At 37.6% G+C, this 20835-nt stretch overlaps 1 protein-coding gene across 7 annotated transcripts in view; it reads left to right on the plus strand.

The window, feature by feature from the left end:
* The window catches only part of opcml (opioid binding protein/cell adhesion molecule-like), a 169771-nt gene that overhangs the window by 116427 nt on the left and 32509 nt on the right, over positions 1-20835 (plus strand). For 6 of the 7 annotated variants that reach the window (XM_079598664.1, XM_079598663.1, XM_079598665.1 and 3 more), the window contains one exon: positions 10436-10668. In XM_079598664.1, coding sequence (XP_079454790.1) covers positions 10436-10668 — 233 coding nt within the window. Of the gene's footprint in view, positions 1-7743; positions 7849-10435; positions 10669-20835 lie in introns of those variants that run through there. The other variant, XM_079598667.1, reaches the window with a different exon arrangement.

The following is a 20835-nucleotide window of genomic DNA, read 5'->3' on the forward strand; positions in this document are numbered from 1 at the left end:
GGAGAGAAGCATAGAGTTTGTTCTCTCTGATCAGGAGTCAGTGCTTATATCTAATGCAGAAGCTGCGTTCCTGGGGTCTTACAAAACATTTCATATTGTTTTGTTGATTTGTTGCTGATTTGTTTTGTACTACCCCTGGTGGAGGTTCAGACTTCACACTCACTGGTTGCCATTTATCATTTCACCTGGCACTGTGTGTGTGTGTGTGTGTGTGTGTGTGTGTGTGTGTGTGTGTGTGTGTGTGTGTGTGTGTGTGTGTGTGTGTGTGTGCACGTAGTCTCTCTCACTTGCAAACCTTCCCTGAGCATGTGCAGCATATTTCTAGAAAACAGAATCTTCCAAATCATTGCAGACAGTGGGAATGATCTGATCTTAAAGATCAAATATGTATTTTTAGAATGCTATTGATGAATCCACCACAAACAACATTACACTGGCTTATCCAAACCCTATAGGCCTGTATCAGCAGATCTTTATGCACATATTCTGTGCTAGTTTTCACACATTTTTTTTTTCTACTTTGTAAAGTCTGGTAATTATTTCCAAGTGTTTCTTAGCACAAAATGTCTTTGTCGCAGTGGCTGATTGGTGAATCACTGTTAAAAATGACAGAGCAGGAAAATGAAGATTAATCAGGCCTCCCGACGGCCTACATTCTGTGCCCGCCAGACACGCCACGCTGCTCTCAACCAATCAGAACAACGATGACTTCGAAATTTTCCGGACCACCTGTACAGATTTTATTAGCAGCACTTGCTTCGGCTTTTGATTGGCATAATAACCTCCCACGATTCCTCATGTGTTTCATGCATTTGGAGCTAATGATTATTTTTTGGCGGCAATATCGCTCAGAGATTTTGCACTTAGATAAAAGATGATATTTTGTTGATGTGCCGATTACCCAGCTTGGTCTAGATTTAAGCAGAGAGAATCGGCCTCTGTTTTGAAACAAAAAGGAAAAGCTTGGATGTTGTTTTTGCTGGAGTAATATTGACTTGCTGTAAGTTTCTCACAGGATTTCAATAGAGCTTGTAACGCATTTAGAATTTCTGTCAATCCTACTTTCTCACATAAGAGTTCAATTCCCTTACGCACCTAGTGCAAATGTTAGTCGTGCAAATAAGCATATTTGCTTTTCCGTAGTATTAGAATAATTTACCTCATATGATCTCCCATTCCACACAGCTGACTTTTTTTCTCTTTCATTCTTGCATTCTCTCTCTCCATGTTCTTACCTTTCACTTTATCTTTTCTAAAAAAGAAAAGTTAAGCCCAGAGTGCTGCACCCGCTGCATTATCAGATATCAGAATCGTATCATTGCAGCTAGATAAAGCAGAATTGAATCAGGCTGATGATAGGCAGTAGGTGTATCTTGGCTTTATCAGTTATCTACATTCTCACTCTCACGCTGGGGACTTGTTTCTATTCATTGGCGTTGCCGGCAGTCATTCTGCCCCAGTCATGCGTATCTGGAAGACATTTTAAGCTGTCAAATGTAGACAGAGAAATGCACAGTGCCCGCAAGAAATGGTTGGAAAAGATGCAAATTTCTGAAGTACACAATGATAGAAAAATCACACCAGAAGGAAAGAGGAAAACAATATCTATCTATCTATCTATCTATCTATCTATCTATCTATCTATCTATCTATCTATCTATCTATCTATCTATCTATCTATCTATCTATCTATCTATCTATCTATCTATCTATCTATCTATCTATCCATCAATCCATCCTTTTGTTTTACATGTTGATCTATCTATCCATCCATCCATCCATCCATCCATCCATCCATCCATCCATCCATCCATCCATCCATCCATCCATCCATCCATCCATCCATCCATCCATCCATCCATCCATCCATCCATCCATCCATCCAACCATCCATCCATCCATCCATCCATCCATCCATCCATCCATCCATCCATCCATCCATCCATCCATCCATCCATCCAACCATCCATCCATCCATCCATCCATCCATCCATCCATCCAGATCTTTACAAAATAGTATGTCTTCATCGTTAAACACTATAAAAAGAGCTCCCAATCTTTCCTCTGTTTCAATCGTACCATGAAAGTGTGCTGCCTTGGGTATTTGTACAGCATCTTTATGAGATTCTGTCGAATCATATTTTTAAGGCAAATGAACAGTTCATCTCATGTATTTTCCAGAGTGCAATCTTCATTCTGTAGCTGTAAAGTCCAACCAAAAGTTCACTAAGTTTGGAGAATAAATAAAAGTTCAACCCTGCCTCTCTGAGTTCATGTGCACATGTGCGCAAGATCACATACACAGAAAATTAAATTCTGAGCTGTTGACCAGGAATTTTATTAAAACCATTTATACTGCCCTAAAGTCTATGACCATGTTGTTGGTTTAAATATTTTAGAACATCATGGAGGCTGAAAATGAGCTTGTACCGATTAAACCTACCATCAAACTATTACCACGGGAACTATAAATAGGTGTCTATAGACAAGGGTTCGAGATAAAGAGAGGATCATCCTGGATATCTGTCTCTGGGGAAATTCTGTGGATTGTCATTCCATGCAGCTCTCTTTTACTGAATACTGCAGAGTTTGTAGGGAGTGCTGGCTAAACACCCTCAGGTTCTAAGACCAGAATCCTTTGTTTTGAGTCCAGCTGCCTGATGTTTCCGGAGGGGGAATTTCTCCTTTTCATCTTTAAATGAGACCTTGCCAACTCTTTTCTGGTGGCGGTGACCTGCAGCACCTCATGCTGATATTGCTGTATGTATAAAAGATTTGCAAGTGTGTGAAAGTGCTGTTGGCTATTTCTAAAAAAAAAAAAAAAAAATGGGGGCGTGGGGATTCAAGGTAAATTTTCTCAAATTTTTTTTTTTGGTTGTTTTTAATTTTCACACATAGCTTGCTTGGTGGGTCTCAGTTATTCAAGCTTTCTTTTTATCTTTAGTTTTTACGTTTCAGTTTTCAATATAAATGTTCGTTTTTTTCTTAAACAGTATTAAAGTACTGTTCTCTGACCAACTTCATCCTTTCATAAACCCTTCCGACTGATGGATTATGTCTGGTATATGCCTTTTTTTTAAGAGATGTTGTTCACTTGGTGCATTTTCAGTGACTTGACCTTCCTCCAAGGCATATTCAACATCTAGTTTTTCTCTCCTTCATGTCTTTCCGTTTTATCCTTTTATGGTGCATTTGCTCTCAGTTCTGTTGTAATGTGGCATTCGGTGCACAATATAGAGACAGTGAATATACACCCCTGCTTAGCAATATGTCCTTCAAGGTTTATCAAGAAAATTTGTTCCAAAACGACAGTCTGTCGCATATATAATCCTACACGTGTGTACACTGGATGTGATGTTGCTTGAGGTTGAATACAGTGCTTAGCATAAGTGAACACACCAATGCTAAAGTTGACTTAAAAGAGGAATAAAAAAAATCAAATTTTGGAAATTGATCTTAATGCTTTGATTAAAAAAATGAAAAAAATAAAACTCCAACCTTTAAGGACACCAATTTTCTTTGTGAATGAATAATGTATCGTAAATAAATAAATGATCTTCCTTAAAAACATGTTAATGTTAAATGCCCATAGAGGCAGGCACATTTTTATTTTTAAAAGCCACTTAATTTCATGGATCCAGGATACTATGCATCCTTATAAAGTTCCCTTGACCTTTGAAATTAAAATAGCCCCACATCATCACTTACCCTTCACCATACCTAGAGATGGGGTACTTTCCATAAGATCATCTATCAATGCAAACCAAACCAAACCAAACTCAATGAAAAAAAAAACATTCAATGGAGAGTCCCCACAAAGATAGCGAACCAGACATAGCGTACTGTAACACATGTATTGCTCATTGTTAGTTCATGTTAGTGTTAACAAAATGAGACCTTAAAGTGTTACCATTATTGTCGATGTGTTTTGTTTTCTGTATTATTTTCATTCCCAATGTCACATTTTCCAGCACTGTGTCTGGTGAAGCTTCTGGTCTTCGACGTGGAGAGACTGCTGTGTGGGACAAAGCAAACGGCTGCATTTATCGGGCTTGTCTGTCTCTCGTGTTCTTGAGTGATGGGGCAAAAATGGCAGTTTCTCTTCATACTTCTGCAGGCCATTCATCCACATGACTAGTTAGCTATAGAGGTGGGCTGAGGCCTTCAGACGAATCCTCTAAGGACTGACACAAATAGAATGTTAGTGCATCCACCTTGAAAGCAGTGACAAAAGTGGCAATCACAAGTGGCGCCTCGTACTATTGTACTGTTATTTCAATTCAAACGAAGACCACGGCTCACTCAGGAGACTTGAATGGGGTACAGAAAAGCAAATGCTTTTGCTTTTGCAGTGGGAACATTTTTGAAGCATCCGTGGGAAATAGAAGCATCCTGGTTAGAAACCATGTTAAGAGTCATTCTTAGTAAAAATATGACATCTTGTTTAGCAAGAATACTATTATGTCCTTCCTTATATTTCTGTGATCAAAGCTGGATTTTCAGCATCACTACTTCAGTCTTCAGTGTCACATGATCCTTCAAAAATAATTCTAATATGATTTGCTGCCCAAAAAACATTTATTGTTACATTACATTATATATAAACAGTTGTGTACATTTTTTTGAATAACATAAAGTTCAAAAGTACAGCATTTATTAGAAAAATAGAATCTTTTGTAACAGTATAATGTTTTACTGTCACTTTTGATCAATTTAATGCATCCTTGCTGAATAAAAGTAATAATTTCTTTAAAAAAATAATAATAAATAAAATGCTTACTGACTTCAAATGTTAGTGTATTTATTTCAGATAAATTATGTTTTTTTGAACTTTCAAAATATATATATTTCCATTTTGGAGAGCTCAATTCAAAGCAGAAAGGTCTTGCTGAAGGCTTATGTGAATTCACTATCTTAAAATATGGTGGTCTGTGTGACAATATATCCCGCATTCTGCTAATCCCAATATGTAACTCTCGACACTGCTGCTGTGTCTGGTTGGGGAAATCATTCCTGTTTCCCCTCTATCTGAAAGCCCAAAACAGAGTGGCCACCATTCATTGCCCCTGGTGTAATGGCCTTCATCAGTCTCCCATCACATAAAGCCTGCCTGTCATTAATCTCACCCTGAGACCACATGGCCGTCTGCCGACAATGATCTGCAAGCACCGAATCCCCACAGCACAGTCTCACTGACCTACTCATATCTTAAAAAAGGCATAGCAGCGATATGAAAAATATGGCAGGTGTCATTATATGAAATGGCCTCTTGTTCTCATCGCCAAAACAATAAAAATTGTTGTGCCCTATGTTTGTCACAGGTTAACCCCTATAAAGGCCATCAATTTTTTTCTTGATTTAGTAAGAGAGTGTTTAATCCACAATACTGTATCTATTTGTGAACCAACATCATGAGGATATGCACTTCACCCTTTAAAACATTTACAGGATTTAGCACAGCAGAAAGCTTTTTTTGAATTATCATTAAAAAGCAGTTACACAACTTCATCGCGATCTCGCGAAAGTTCCATTATAATCCGTGAAGCTGAGGCACAATGCATGTCTTATTCACACAACTGCTTTATCCAACAATGCTGAATTTATAACATGCAATTGCAACTGTATATCACGCAACTCTGACTTTATAACTTACATTGTGAGTTTATGGCGTAATACGCAATTCTGAGAAACATTTTTTTTTTAAATTGAGTGTGAAAACAGCCCCCCAATGCCCAGTATCAATTCTCAGTATCTAACCTGAAAATGTATTTATTCAATGTTGTCCACAATATATTTCATCTGCAGCAGCACTGTGAGCTTTTGTAAAGATACGTTTAGCGATTAGCTTTTAAATGCATCATTATATTCAAATTGAAAACGCATGAGGAGAGTCTCCGCATGAAAAAAAACCCACGACTGGCAGATCAACGTGCTACAACATTTCTCTCTGAAACGGTAGTAAATTAAATTGGATTGAATGTGGAGGATTTGAACTGTGATACGGTGATTGGCAGGGCAGTTTACGGTTACAGGATGCACGTAAGCTGACGAAAGATGACGAAGTAGTATGTCCCAAAGCTTCCCTACTCTTTTGCTACTCACTCAAAAGTATCTAGGCTACTTGTTCTTCAGAAAAAGAGTACATACTTTTAGGGCGTAATATAAGTAGGAGAATTGGGACGCAGCATAAGGCTTTAGGCAGGTGGGTGTTTTTTTTTTTTTTTCAGGGTTGGAGCCAAACTCTGCAGGACAGCGGCTCTCTAAGACCGAACTTGCCTACCCCTGGCCTAAATTATTTCCCTTTCTGATTCCTGAGTTCGTGCTCAGCTAGTTTAGCTAGTCATCTAACTGGGTTTCCCCTCTAAAACCAGCAAAACATTCTAGTCTGGCCAAGCTGGGAATTCAAACTAAGACCAGCATGCCAGATTATACCCAGCATGCCCCCCCCCCCCCCCCCTCCTCCCCCATATTATATTTTTTAGGCAAGATGTTGTGAATTTTCATCTGGAATATTAATGAATGTTAGAATGACATTTAACAGATGTTTTTACAATGTTTAGGATTTGGAATGTATGTAAATCCGGTAATTAAGTGTCTGTCAGATGGTTTTAAACAGAAAGTGTTCAGAAAACTTAAATAAAGGATGAGTTAAAAAAAAAATCCTCATTAAAACACAGTAATGAATAGTACCTAAATATGTTTAAAATAATGTACACTCACATGGAATGTTGTTTAATATTACAGTGTACATCTAGTGGGTCATATACAATTATGTATTTGCACAATTTATATACTACTATGTTATTGATTTTTTGTATTGCCAAGAAACATTGGACCAGTCCGATTCTTTTTTGTTTATTATTACATCTATCAATGTGACACATCATAAGTCTGCAAGACAATTTTTTAAATATATATTTAAAGAAAACATTCCTCCAATACATGAAGTAAAAAATAAGCTTTATTCAGACAACATAGCTTTCTCTCTGAATAAGACTGTTGTGGAAAATATTGGTAATCAATCTATGTATTTTAGAACATGCTTGAGTTGAGAAGATATTTCTTCATATAAACGATCTCGCACCGATGTGGCTGACAGTCCATTAGGCTGAAGTGCAAGGGACTGGTGTGACAGAGTCATTAGTTCACTGAATGAGGCCTGATCTCACCCTGTCAATGCTGGATAATGGAGGCTCTGCCTTCCAAGAAACACCTCTTACTTTTTAGCACTGAGTGGAAAAATCTATATGCTTTCCCCTCAGCCTTAAATTTAAGTGACAGTCAATTCGAGCACGGTGAGGGCGGTCTTTTTAGCATACTGCATTTATAATCATCCATTGGTTGATATGCATATGTAAATGTGTGCGGCGGCTGTTTGAAACGGATCATTATAAATGTATGCATGCTGTTTGATGTGAAGCATATACTGCGTAATGACATTGCAGTGTTCTGTTTGACCTGCTATTGCATAAACATAAATATTTGTATATTTGAAGATTCAAATCAAATCCTGGATCTAATTGTTTTAGAAATGTATAATCACCTCCAGCGCTAAGTTGGAATGAAAACCACTGCAACTTTTTTTTTTTTTTTGCCTCATTTTGTAGGACTTTGCACCCGTTCAACCAGCCACTATGCAAAGTCGTTATCTTGCATATTGCTAATCTAATCTGTCACAGGCAGATGCAGAAATTCAGAGCACGCAATCATCTGTCCCACAGCACCCCTGGAGCAGATGAGGTGTGAACCGTCCTGCTCAGATCGGCCAGAGAAGGTGCCCACGGTGGGATTGGAACCATGACCTTCCTATTCACAGTGCAAGGCTTTCACCAATAAGCCACTTAAAATGTAACTTTTGAACAGAAAATTAACTTTTGCCGCAGCCTCCATCATGCTAATGTCATTATATTGGTGTTTCAGGCTTAGTTTGTCGCTTTCAACCAGAATAAGAGTATAAATCCATACACTTATCTACTAGACACATATTGGGACATGATGAACAGTGCGGTTTTGGAAGATGGAGGGTTCTGCATGCAGAATTAATGTGCGTAATAACATTTTGCGGGACGTTTCTCTGGTAGTTATATGATTTTTTTTTTGGTATGGAGGGGAAAGCAAGCATTAAGTTGAGGGAAATTAGGCCCACAGCACCAAGACGTTAAAATATGAACAGAAGATTTTGCAACACTTTTAAGGTGTTAAGGCCAAGCAAGCATAGATCGACTAAGGGTTTATTTTTAGACCGAAACTTTAAAAAAAATCCATTCTATTGTTTGAATGTACACAGTGATTCCCAAGCAAAAACTGCAGAGCATGCATGATTATAGACCGGAGCTTAATCTTGTGGTTTTCAATGGTTCAAATCCTCTGCAAGCTCTCTTGCGCTCCAGCACTCTGCATAGATTAACAGAGTCTGAATGAGCTTTTCCCTTTGAAGAATATCCTGAGAAAGCATTCACTTCACACTTGCAATTGTTGCCCTCCAGATTTGCCAAAAGAGCGCTCTCTTGTTGACTAATTTTCAGAGCCGGGAAATTCACCAGTAAAGGGTCTGATAATCCATTTACTGATTTTGACCTTGAGCGTGAAGCCCTCTTAAAGACTAATATGAATTACTGCAGTGTTTTGGCATGCTGACGTGAATGCTTTGGCAATGGTGTTTTGAAAATATATTGATGTCATTGATGAAAACCATGTCAACACAGCACATTTTGTATCATTGTTCGGCCTATATCAAATAACTATTGACAAATAAACCAAATGCCAGATAGCAAATGACAAATAAAGCCATGAAAACAGTGTGTTCCTTTTGAGAAAGTACATTTCTGTGCATGAGATTATGGCCTCCGTTTTTTAATATGTAGCTCTGACTTTCAATTAGTCCTAACCTTTAGAGCCGTCACTCAAAAGTTTAGAAAAGGGTAAAAAAGATAAGTATAGTGAACGCCTCTAGGTCTTTTTCTGCAGTTTTAAGAAATGTCCTTTCCTGTGAAGGAGACAAATGTAGTGTCATATCCAGATTCTTCTTAACTGAAAGGTGGCTATTGCCCAGAATTGCTCTAATTTTTCCTCACGGCTATTTGAAATGAATAAGATGAACAGCTATTGTCATTTTCCAACTGGTTTTCAAGATATGTACTGTAATAGAAAAGGAGAGAAAAAGGACAGATATATATTTTTATATTACCTGTTGCCTGTCACATGTTGTTTCTTTTGCATTCCAAGGAAGGAAGCGGAAGTGATATTATGGGCATTATGATATTTCTCCAGTAAAGTCTTTAGAATTGAAGATTGGACCCTGGGTTTGGACTCCAGGGTTGCGTCTTGAATATAAATAATTGTTTTCTTGTTTTTTCTTCTAATAGAAGTTAGCTTGACCTTTTCCTACTGTTAAAAAGACGTTAATGAAAGTGTAGCACATAATTGAACATGCTGTCCCAATATGACTTCTTCATTTAAACTACAACACTTTGGGCCCTATCTTGCACCCAGCGCAAATGACTTTGTACACAGTCGCATGCATCATTCCTATTTTGCACCCGACGCACAGCAGGCTTTTCCCTCCACAGGTAAATTAGGGAATGAACTTGCGCTCGGGAGGCGGTTCAGCGAAAAGAGGCGGCGTGTTCCGGCGCAAACGTTCCCTGGTGCTATTTTGCAGTTTCAGAAAACAATTCCGCCACAGACCAGGAAAAACCTAGTCTAAAGTCAGTGGCGCGTTATTCAGATGCTATTTTAAGGGCGCATGCTTGGCTATAATGTAGCGTGTGCACAACATGCATACACTTTGCTTCTCTCATCTATACAGACGCAGCAGTTCCCATTTTTGCAAACCATACATAATTACAAGAAAAATATTACCACACGAGGGAAATTATTGTGGTGTGAAAAAATAGCCATAAATCTAGCTTACACATTTACCCAAATTATTCAGGCTAATTGTAGTAATGACGGATCAAACCTGTTTGATCAATAGTGGAAAGACACATAGGTATATAAGGACAAAGTGGGTTGTCCGTCAAGAACCAGGAAACAAAATTCTGAAGACAGCAGCCTGCTCTTAAAGGGAATGTGAGATGACGCTCTGATTGGTTTATTGCACGTTACACCCAAACCACACCTATGAGTAATGTAGCTACTTCAGACCAACCCCTTTTTAGATTTGCGTCGGGCGCATGAGTCATTTATCCCGCCGGTATAATAGCAATAGAGATCCGCCTACAAAGTTACTTGCGTTTGATATTTGCGTTTCAGATCGTTAAAATAGGGCCCTTTGACTTTCATTATTGTTCCTCAAAATATATCTGAATCATTTCAAACTGAGTTGTTAAATTGTATAAAGATGCCTTCTTGTGTACGACTGAGGATCTTGTTTTTGAAATGTAACGTACAGCAAATAATCATGTTTTTTTCTTCTATTTGTGTCGTTCAACAGGTGCAGTGTTGACAACAAAGTATCACGGGTGGCATGGCTCAACCGAACCACTATCCTCTTCACAGGGAATGAAAAATGGTCGTTGGACCCCCGGGTGGTCCTACTAAACACAGCAGTCACCGAATACAGTATAAAAATCCTAAACGTGAACGTATATGACGAGGGACCGTACGTATGTTCTATCCTCACGAACAAGAAGCCAGAATCGACAAAAGTGCACCTCATTGTACAAGGTAAATCTTAAGGGGATTTTTTTCATGTCTTATAAAGTGAAATCTTTACAACATGTGATGGGTGGATGAGGAAACCCTGTCAAAAACTAGCTTCGCGTTGGTTTGGGATTTTGTGGACAGTTCGGTGTGTAAATAACGGTCGACAAACAACTTTGATTCTCCTTTTCTAGGCTGATGTAATTAAATGAAACTCAGCAGATGTGACTCCTGGTGATGAAATTGGGATTTAATCTGGGTGTAATTTCAAAATCGTTGATGGATATTGATTGAAGACGTGCAGCCCAGAGAGCAACAGAAAAATAGAGCAGATGCTTTGTTTTCTCCTCACTAAATCAAGTGTCAATACTCAGACCTTTGTCATGATTTACAGTGCAGTCGATCGCCTTCATATCTGTAAGCAAAAAATGATTAATGTCGCATATGGCCAAATCTATCCCGGCTTGGGGTACACAATTCTGAAATGTGGCGAACACCATTTTTATCACGTTTCTCAGACCATCTGCAGAGATTTTCTATGTTTCAGCGAGGGGAAAGAAAGTGTTTTGGTTAATAAAATGGCGCCTTATCAAATGCTCATTAACCTTTAATACTTTGCCCTGACACTAATCACTGCAGGCTTAAATAACTGAACAAATAGCTTATTTTTTTCTGATTAGAAACACAAAGCGTAAATTGGAGTTTGGCTCGCCTGTTCAGTTCCCGCTTAACCTGCAATTCAATTGATTATTAAGTCTTCATCCCAGTTTTAATGAATCAATCATTCGCCTTCCTTGTTTTATCGTGCAGTTCAACACTCTGCATCTACGTGGCACAACATAAACATGCTGGAGTCTGTGTTGTGGCACTCAAAAGTGCACTTAAGATATTGAATTGTTTGCAGCGCTCTTTTTCCCTTACACCCTATGGTTGCATGCTGAGTGGTCTACAATTTCCGCCTAGTGTTCTTGAGAATGGATCTGAGAGCTTTCTGAACAGATGGGGCCTCGGTGTGTCTTTACTGTAATGCTTTGTCTCAGCTTTGTTAAATCTTGCCGCGCTCAGCTAAAGTCTGCCTACACAAACTGTAGCGCCCTGTCTATTCCTGTCATCAAGTGTGGCTCTATTTCTCTTAAACCCTTAGCCTCCGAAGCTTGTTATTGCCTCATCTCTGCAAAAAAAAAATCAAAGAGCGCCTACGGTAGCGTTCTCACATATCTCGCTTGACATCTGCGCGCTTGTTTTTAAGTGTCCTAACATATTTTATGCTTGCTCTCGTTACGGTTTTAGGTCACTCATTAGCATTTCACGAACGGGACAGTGTTCCATTCGATTTTGCATTTGCCGTCCTGTAGCATATCAGCGCTACATCTATTTATGTGGTTGATGACTGCAGCTGGAGGTATGTGTCTCTGTAAATGGCCTCATCGTCTTCCGCGGCATCGATCGGATGCATCGATCTGATGAAACGCGAGAGGAGACATGCGACGCGTTAGCGTCCAGCGCAATTCGAAACCTGAGGTTTTCCTCTGAGCTCCTTCTCTGAGGTACACAAAGCATTATTCTTATAAAACCACTATGGAGAAGACAAATGAAGGTCATTATAGTCTAGGAAGGAAAAAAAATATTCTCATTTTATGTATTTGCATTTAGAGGAACATTGCTGCTGAAAAAAAAACTGCTTAGACTACTGGTTTATTATTGTTAGCGCTGGTGCAAAACATGTAAATCTAGCTGGTTATGCTAGTTAAGACTTGTGGGAAAAGCTGGCATCAAACTATCTAACTTGTTTGTAGATTTGTAGAAGGAGAACTTCTGAAGATAGGAATCATTTTGATAGCATGTAGGTTTGTTGAAATGAAAAGCAATAGCTATTTTAGTTATTGCATTTGCAACTCGGCAGAGACAAAATATCCATCAGAATTGTTTTTGGTGAAAAGCGATCGCATATGACTGCATATGATATCCAGCTTCAGTTTCAACATATTTTTTGTGATATAATAAATCTGTCAGTTTTTATCTCTCAGGCGCATGTTTACTGAAGCACAGTGCACAAAAATCCAAAAAGATAAATACAACATTTTTAGTTTATGGACCGAGAAATACAGCTCAGTGTAATTTTATTTCAGGTAACTCTAACCCAAACCCTGCACTCAACTAAAGTGTCTTTTAAATTCATATAAAAATGTCTAAGGTAAGGTAAGGTAAGCAGACTAATATGAGATCACGAGTCCATGATTTGCATATTTGTGGTAGGTACAGCACATTAGCTTGTTTCAAGGTCACAGGGTAGTGAGATCTGTAATGGATGAGCTCACAAAATTGTGTTTTGTCTCTCTCAGCTAGCATCAAAAGAACATATACACACACAGGTGGTGTGTAGACTGAAGCTGGCTAGAATGGGGCTGTTGAAATGAACTCACTCACAGCCAATTTGGCCCTGTTTTCTCATTGAAGAATATCGGTTTGATAGACAATATGTTTGGTCTATCACTTCTTCACCAGTGTCCTCTAATGCTCTTTAAAAACAGTATACGCTTAGTTTTAGAACCCAGGTAATCATAATTGTACCGACCAGCTCAAAATGAATGATTTCATTGTTGCATATCATTTGTGTTTCATAGAGCAGTGTTATATGGGTGGCCTATATGCAGAATAAGATGTAAAGGCCATCTCCTGAAACGTTGAGAAACGTTTAGAGCAACCAAGGTCATGACGATGTCGATTATGTTAAATGGAGCACTATTGTCCTTGTTGTTATATCAACAAAACCTCTTTGCTTTTTTTCTGAATAACAATGAAAACAAGTACAGAAACAAAGAAACAGTGAGACGACTCCCAAGAAGTCATTGCTCAGAGGATTTGTTCAGACAAACACAAAAGCACAGACTTGAGCAAACACATTTGAGTGATGCTTTGATGCCAGATGAAATTATGAATCCTCGCTACAAATTACCATCTAAACTAATGAGAGAAGCGTTGTTATTTTCAGATTCTTGCAAAGATTAATTTTTTTACCTGCCAATCCCTGTTTTCAAGATGTTTCTCCATCTGCTTGAAGTTTGATTTTGATAAACAGAACATGCTATACATTTGTTTTGTTTTTTTCTCCAGGATTGATTGGGCATCAAATGGCAGCCCAATACAAATATTATTATTTTTTCATCTATAGAATAAAACAAAAATGTTCTTAAAATTAAACATGGGAATATTATCGTAATTTATTCATATTTACTTTTCCACATTTAATATTGGTAACACTTTACAAAAAGGTTTCATTAGGTAACATTAACTACTGTAATGATAATGAACTGCACTTCTACGGCATTTATTCATCTTTGTTGATGCTAATTTCAACATTTACTAATACATTATTAAAATCAAAAGTTGTATTTGTTAACATTAGTTAATGCACTGTGAACTAACATGAACACCATTAGAACGTTTATTAGATGTTTATAAATTAACGTTAACAAAGATTAAAAAATGCAGTAACAAATGTATTGCTCATGGTTAGTTCATACTATTGTTACCAATATATGTAATATAATTTGATAATTACATGTATATTTGTTGTTGATATTAGAGTGAAAAACTCTCTGCAGACAATAAGTCGCCCATTCAAAAAAAAGATTGTGGTCGAGACAGGCTTCCTTCTTTATCCTTCAATATATTTACCATATACTTGTTGGATTTTTTCCAGTGTTTTTTGAGAATGTAGGCATTTCTTAATTTGGCTAGTTTCAAGAGCGCTTTATTCACACCAATATGCAATATGCAGCCTATGCAGTTTGGAAAAGTATGGGGAAAAAAACAGTGAATGAAGAAATATGTGTGTTTTCAGACTCCCCTATACAGTTTTCTAAAATATAAAATTAAGAATCTCTAAAAATAAATGTATCATACAAGCAGAGTGTGATTTAACACATTTTTATTATTTATTTACTTACAATAGTTTAGTTTAGATTTAAATAGTGTATTTGTTTATGTATTTATAATTATTTTTTAATAATATTAATTTTGTTAATCATTTGTTTATTTTTGAGAATTTTTTAGTTTTTTTTAAGAATACAGATTTTTCCAAAGCAGATTTCAAAAAGAGAAGAAGCTTAAAACCGTCCTTCACCCTCCTCAGTGTGCAAGCCATAGGTAGAGGATGAGATGCCTGTGCAGGTAAGCAGAGCCATATGTAGGCCATGCGGGAAGTCCAAGACTGTTAGCAAGCGAGGAAACGGTGAGGATAAAGAAGCAAAGTGCGACTCAAGTGGGAAAAGGGGAAGGATGAATTCGGCTCAGAGCTGGTAGTGCATCAAAGGTGATGATCACACTCCATATGTTCTATTAGCTGGAGGTCTTCGCAGGAGGCGGAGAGGACCATCAGACGTTTAGCGGGAAAGCAGGAAACAAAACAAATGTGGTGTTTTGCGAAGAACACATGCATTCCAAAACCAAGTTCGTTTTCGTCACCGCTATTTGTGTCGCTTATGAGTTTCTGACATTGCCGTATTCAGTAGAGCTGCTTATTGCTGAATTGAACTGGTTTTATTTACACAATTATTGAACTGAATTGAATCAACACTGAACTGAATGAAGCGCTATTGTCTTGCTACAGCTGCTTTACAGAATCTCTCTCACATTTGATGAAGTTTGCATCATTGATTCTGTTAATACTGCGAAGCTGTTACGATTTTTGTTGCATAAAGCGCTATAAAACATGACTTGAATTGATTTAGGATGCTCTCTAGGTATAGGAAGGGAGCTCACTAGGTTTTGGAGCTCTTGAATGTTCATCCAAATCAAAGCACCTTTGTTGCACCATTTCATTAAAGTCGTTCAACGTGTATTACCTGATGAGCGGGATGTCATAAAGACTATTATGTATCACAGGGCAAAAGCATGGCAATTTAATTAGATGGCCGCGCAAACAACAAGCGGGATTATGGTCTTCCGTTTGCTCAAGTGTAATGATGTGTCTCTGTTTTAGATTAGTCTCGAACTTTCTCCTTCCGTGGGGAGAAGGATAAGACGGCCTCTCAATTCACTGCACATTTGTGTAATAAGCTTCGCCTCTTGTTACTGGATTGAGGAGTAGCTCTTTGCCTCATTTTAAAGCAGTAATGAGCCATTGGAAAGATTCAGTACGGTTATGAGAATATAAATGGGAGGACAAAACCAGTGCAATTTGCCAGGGTGACACATTAGCAGCAGCTATATCACCAGAGGCAGTGCGGGGATCTGACTTCTGTGGGTGCCCTGCCTTCTGCTTCAGTTATTTTAACCCTCTGCGACTTTGAATATACAAGTGAAAATACAGGTTTTGTGGGAGACTGTGGGAGGTTGGACACATGAGGCAGGAAACATACCACATTTAGAAATGTTTCACAATCGTAGCTAAAATAGTACTGTCGAGGCTTGGTATTAGAATCTGCATCTGCATGTTTAAACATTCAAACATCTCTAAATATTAGCCACCAGAGAATTACTTGCAGTAGAATCTTTTAACAACTCAAATAGAAGAGACCTGGTTTATGTCTTACTGTATATGTAAGGGTGATGTTAGGTTTTGGTTCTATTTGGTGGACATTTAGAATGTTGATTTTTTTTCCTCTCTGTTTTATTTGCCCCCTTTTTCCAGTAGCACCTCACTGCAGTACACGAGATCCAGGGGGCGGAGTTGGATCCAGATCTAAGGGGTGGAGATTGGTAGGTTTAGGGGTGGGTTTAGGGATCAGGGGGTGGCGATTGGTAGGTTTAGGTATATGTAAGGTGGGAGGAGTTGTTTCTGGATCCGACTCCTCCCCCTGGATTTCGGGTTCTGCAGTGAGGACCATCTCCCCTTTTTCCTCTGTGTAGTTCCTGTCTCTTTTTGTCATGGTGACCAATTTATTTTGTCTCTGTAATAACCTATGATTTTCACCCGTCTATCTGTCTATCTGTCTGTCTGTCTATGTATCTATCTATCTATCTATCTATCTATCTATCTATCTATCTATCTATCTATCTATCTATCTATCTATCTATCTATCTATCTATCTATCTATCTATCTATCTATCTATCTATCATCTATCTATCTATCTACCCTCCTACCCACCCACCAATCCATCCATCCACCCACCCATCCATCCATCCATCCATCCATCCATCCATCCATCCATCCATCCATCCATCCATCCATCCATCCATCCTTCCATCCATCCATCCATCCATCCATATATCCATCCATCCATCCATCCATCCATCCATCCATCCATCCATCCATCCATCCATCCATCCGTAGTATTATGTAATGAGTTGTGATTGGTCAGACAGACCTTTCCTCTCTTAGCAGATGTTCATGGCCACAATAGGCTGCAAAATGGACCAGACTTTATGCCAATAACAAAAACACCTGTCTAATGAACAACCGTCGATAATGAGGAACTTTTTATCAACCTCGAAACAGTGTCATTGTGAGTGTTTCATCCGCAGGAGTGCCAGTCAGATGTGATAGAGATGGGATTGCAGTGCTGTGATTGCTTTTCTCCACAACTGTAATAACTGAAAGCGGCTAAACGAGCTGCTCTCTTCAGAAGCGAGAGACCTGTAGCTTGCTCTGATGGCACAATGCGACTCATTAGTATTGTTATTAGAAAGGAGTGAAGAGGCAATCACTGCACAAAACACACCATAATGTTCACTCAGCATGTGTTATATGAAAACACCCTAGTTGTTTGATTTCCCCATTGAGCTAAGAACAAACCACCAATATTAAAAATAATAAATAAATCCATGCAGGCAGACAAGGGTAGTCATATAATATGTAATGCACATTGGTCTAAAAGTGATTTACAGTTTTTTTTTTCTTTATGGACTTTCTAATGGAGCATTTAAAAGACATTTAGATTTTTACAAAAATAAAATTACAGGTTTCTCTGGCTGTCTTGCCTTTTCCTGAGAGATCTATTAAAAGCTTTTCTCATGCATAAGAACAAGGTGAATGATATGCTAAATGCTCTGAAACATTCCTGACAATATGTAAAACCCACAGGCATCAGCAACTTGACATTGCAATCTTTTAGACATCGAGACGTACTGTAGGCTTTTGGTGGTATTTTCATCGCTGTAGTTTTACAGCAGTCTGCAATGATTGACGCTGTCACTCCATAGTGACGGATGAAAAAACGATGCCAATACATTTTTCAATTTGATGATTGACACCTTTTTGACCAATGAATTCTCCAAGGATATAGGCGGTGTCATTTTCAGAATAGGAAGCCATATGGAAATTGATTGCTGTCAGTCTTTATCCTTTAAGAGATCTCAAAGGAAAACACAAGCGTCTTGGTTGACTGCTCTGTGTCAGTGGCAAAAACTTTTTTGTCATATTGCTTTGTACTGGCCTTCATTATGGACACTTATTAGCAGCTGCAAAATATATTTTGAAGTTTTTATAGTTTGCTTATTTAGTAACACTTTACAATAATGATACATCTGTTATCATCAGTTAACTACATGAACTAACAGTGAAGCTTTTTATGTTAATTTCAACATTTACTAAAACATTACATTATCAAAATCAAAAGTTGTGTCTTTTAACATTATTCATTGGACCTTAGCTAACATGAACATTTGACGTTGACAAAGATGAATAAATACTGTAACAAAGAAATTGCTCATTGTCAAGTGTTACCATGCTTACTTTAAAAAAAAAAATAATAATAAAGAATTTTATTAATAAACAAATTTGACTTCAAGTGACATTTCCTTACTATGATCTTCACTTTAAGAAAGACTTATTGGAAGTAATTCCATATCAAATGTATCATTATATATGTAACAATGTATCGTGTCACAATATATCGCAATACAAAAATGCAACGATATGTATCGTGGATAGTGGCAATATGTATTGTGTATAGTTCACCCAAAATAACATTTCTGTGTGAGGAAAAAATTTAAGTTTTCAGAGTTTTAGTTTCAGTACTACATTAAACTACCGGTATATTTAAGGTTGAATATAATGTATAATAATGCAATGGGGGAATATTTGTGGGTGTTGATAATGTCAAATGTCTTATGTTACCAGTAAAAAGTGGCATACATTATTTTAAATATATCTAGTCAGTGACAGAGTGCAAGCATATTTTTCTAAAATAATTCTGTTTTCAGCTTCAGAATCATGAATATTTTTATTCTGGTGTCACCATTGTCCTGTGCATTGGGTTACCAGCACCAAGTCCAAGCCTATTCATTTACACCCACAATGTAATACCAAATTTAGCATTTTAATCAACAGTAGATTTTCTGTTAACCTTTTACCATATGTCATAGAGTATCACAATAATATCCCGTGAGTTCAGTATCGTGATATGTATCGATTCGTGTCATGAGAGTATCGTTACACCCCTAATTGGAAGATAACATTATTTTAATTTTATTTTATTTTAATGCAAAACTCAAACTATTGAATTATTGTGCTATGCATTTTTATCTTTCATAAGCTTACTACAAAATGTATTTGTTTGTAACACTATTTTGAAGGCTGCTGGTTTTCCAGTCCCTTGTTGCAGTTTTTTATATAGTATGCTGCAGTTTTCAGCATTGCATCAGGAGGCAGCTCTTTTTCTCATTTTAAAGAGCAGTAATGAGCCATTGGAAAGATTCAGTAGGGTTATGAGAATATAAATGTAGAGCCGAAGCCAGTGCAATTTGCCCGCGTGAAACATTAGCGGCAGCTATATCACCAGAGGCAGCTTAAGAATTAGTTTTTCTCCCACTGATTTCTGTGGGCTTCCTGCCTTTTGCAGTTATTTTAGTCCAATGCACGTCCAATTATAAATACAGGTATTGCTCAGAGATGGAGGGAATTTGGACAGTATAAGATACTCCATCATGAACTTGAGGGATGGTTGAGCCTTGTCATTTGGCAGAGAAGTGATGGATTGATTTTCAGCAGTTTACCACAAACACACACAGTCATGGGGAGAGGTAACTTGAGTTATATAACTCGACTTGTGTGTCTGTTTGGAAAATGTTAGCATAGTCTTTTTCCTGTTCATGCTCTGAACTCTGTCCTCTCTCATTTTTGAGAAGCTCAAACCGGCCCGTTTGAAACAGTGGCCTGAATTTGGGATTCATGGTTAGAAAGCCGAAGCCATCCATTATAGATTGAGATACAGGGATGAAACAATGCCTTTGATGTAAGGGAGGGAAGTGGTGAGAACACAAGGAATGTGGGATGGTGAAAGCACAGTGACTCAAAGAAAGTGCTCGTCACAGGATGAAATATTCACCAGAGAGAAGCGGAGGGCTTTCTTACACATCTTTGACTGTGATTGTGGTCTCTGGAATATTGCAGAGGTATGCTCATTGTGGTTATCCTCACTATATGTACAAACACATACACACATAGCAGCGTTGGGGTTTAACTTTTCAGTGGCTGTTTCTTTAAATCAAAACTAATCCCTGTTTGCTTTTTATATCTAAGCAGAACATTTTATTTAAATGTGTAATTTAATGTTTCCTTAAGGGTCATATGATGATATTTTTTTATTTTACACAAACTGTACATTATTGCAGCTCCTCTATTCCCAGTCTGTCTGAAACATGATGATTTCTACAAAGCCCCTCCTTCTGAAAAGCTCAGAGTGCTCTGATTGGCCAGCTGACCCAGTGCGTTGTGATTGGCAGAACACCTCGAAAGTGTGTGTCAGAAATGTAATAGAAATGTACTTTTTTTTGTTTTGTTTTTTACAATTATTTAGTGAATTTTATATATAGTTTATCACTATGCTCAATGCTATCACCTTAAGATAAAAAAAACTTGAACCAATACGTGAAGAATGCCAATACCAAGAATGATAATTTGTATCAAGCTTGTATGTTTATTTTCAGGTATTTCACTTTAAAGACAATGACAATTACCTATTAAATGTCATTAAAGTGAAATTACTGTACCTAAATATACGAGCTTGATAAAAAGGCTAATTTTAGAAGAAAATTTCAGATGGCACCTAAAGTCTTCATAAAAATATATAATTTATTTTTTGTTTTTTTGTTTCTTTTTGTAATTTATTACTTTCAACACTGTTGTATAGAATATACAGTACTGTGTTATATATTGTATTCTATATTGTATTGTTTTATAGAATATGTATAGAAAATGCAGACAAATATATTCAGGCACGCACATACACACATACGCTTTTGAA

Source organism: Phoxinus phoxinus (assembly GCF_949152265.1).
Source record: "Phoxinus phoxinus genome assembly, chromosome: 23".
In the NCBI taxonomy this organism is placed as follows: Eukaryota; Metazoa; Chordata; class Actinopteri; order Cypriniformes; family Leuciscidae; genus Phoxinus; species Phoxinus phoxinus.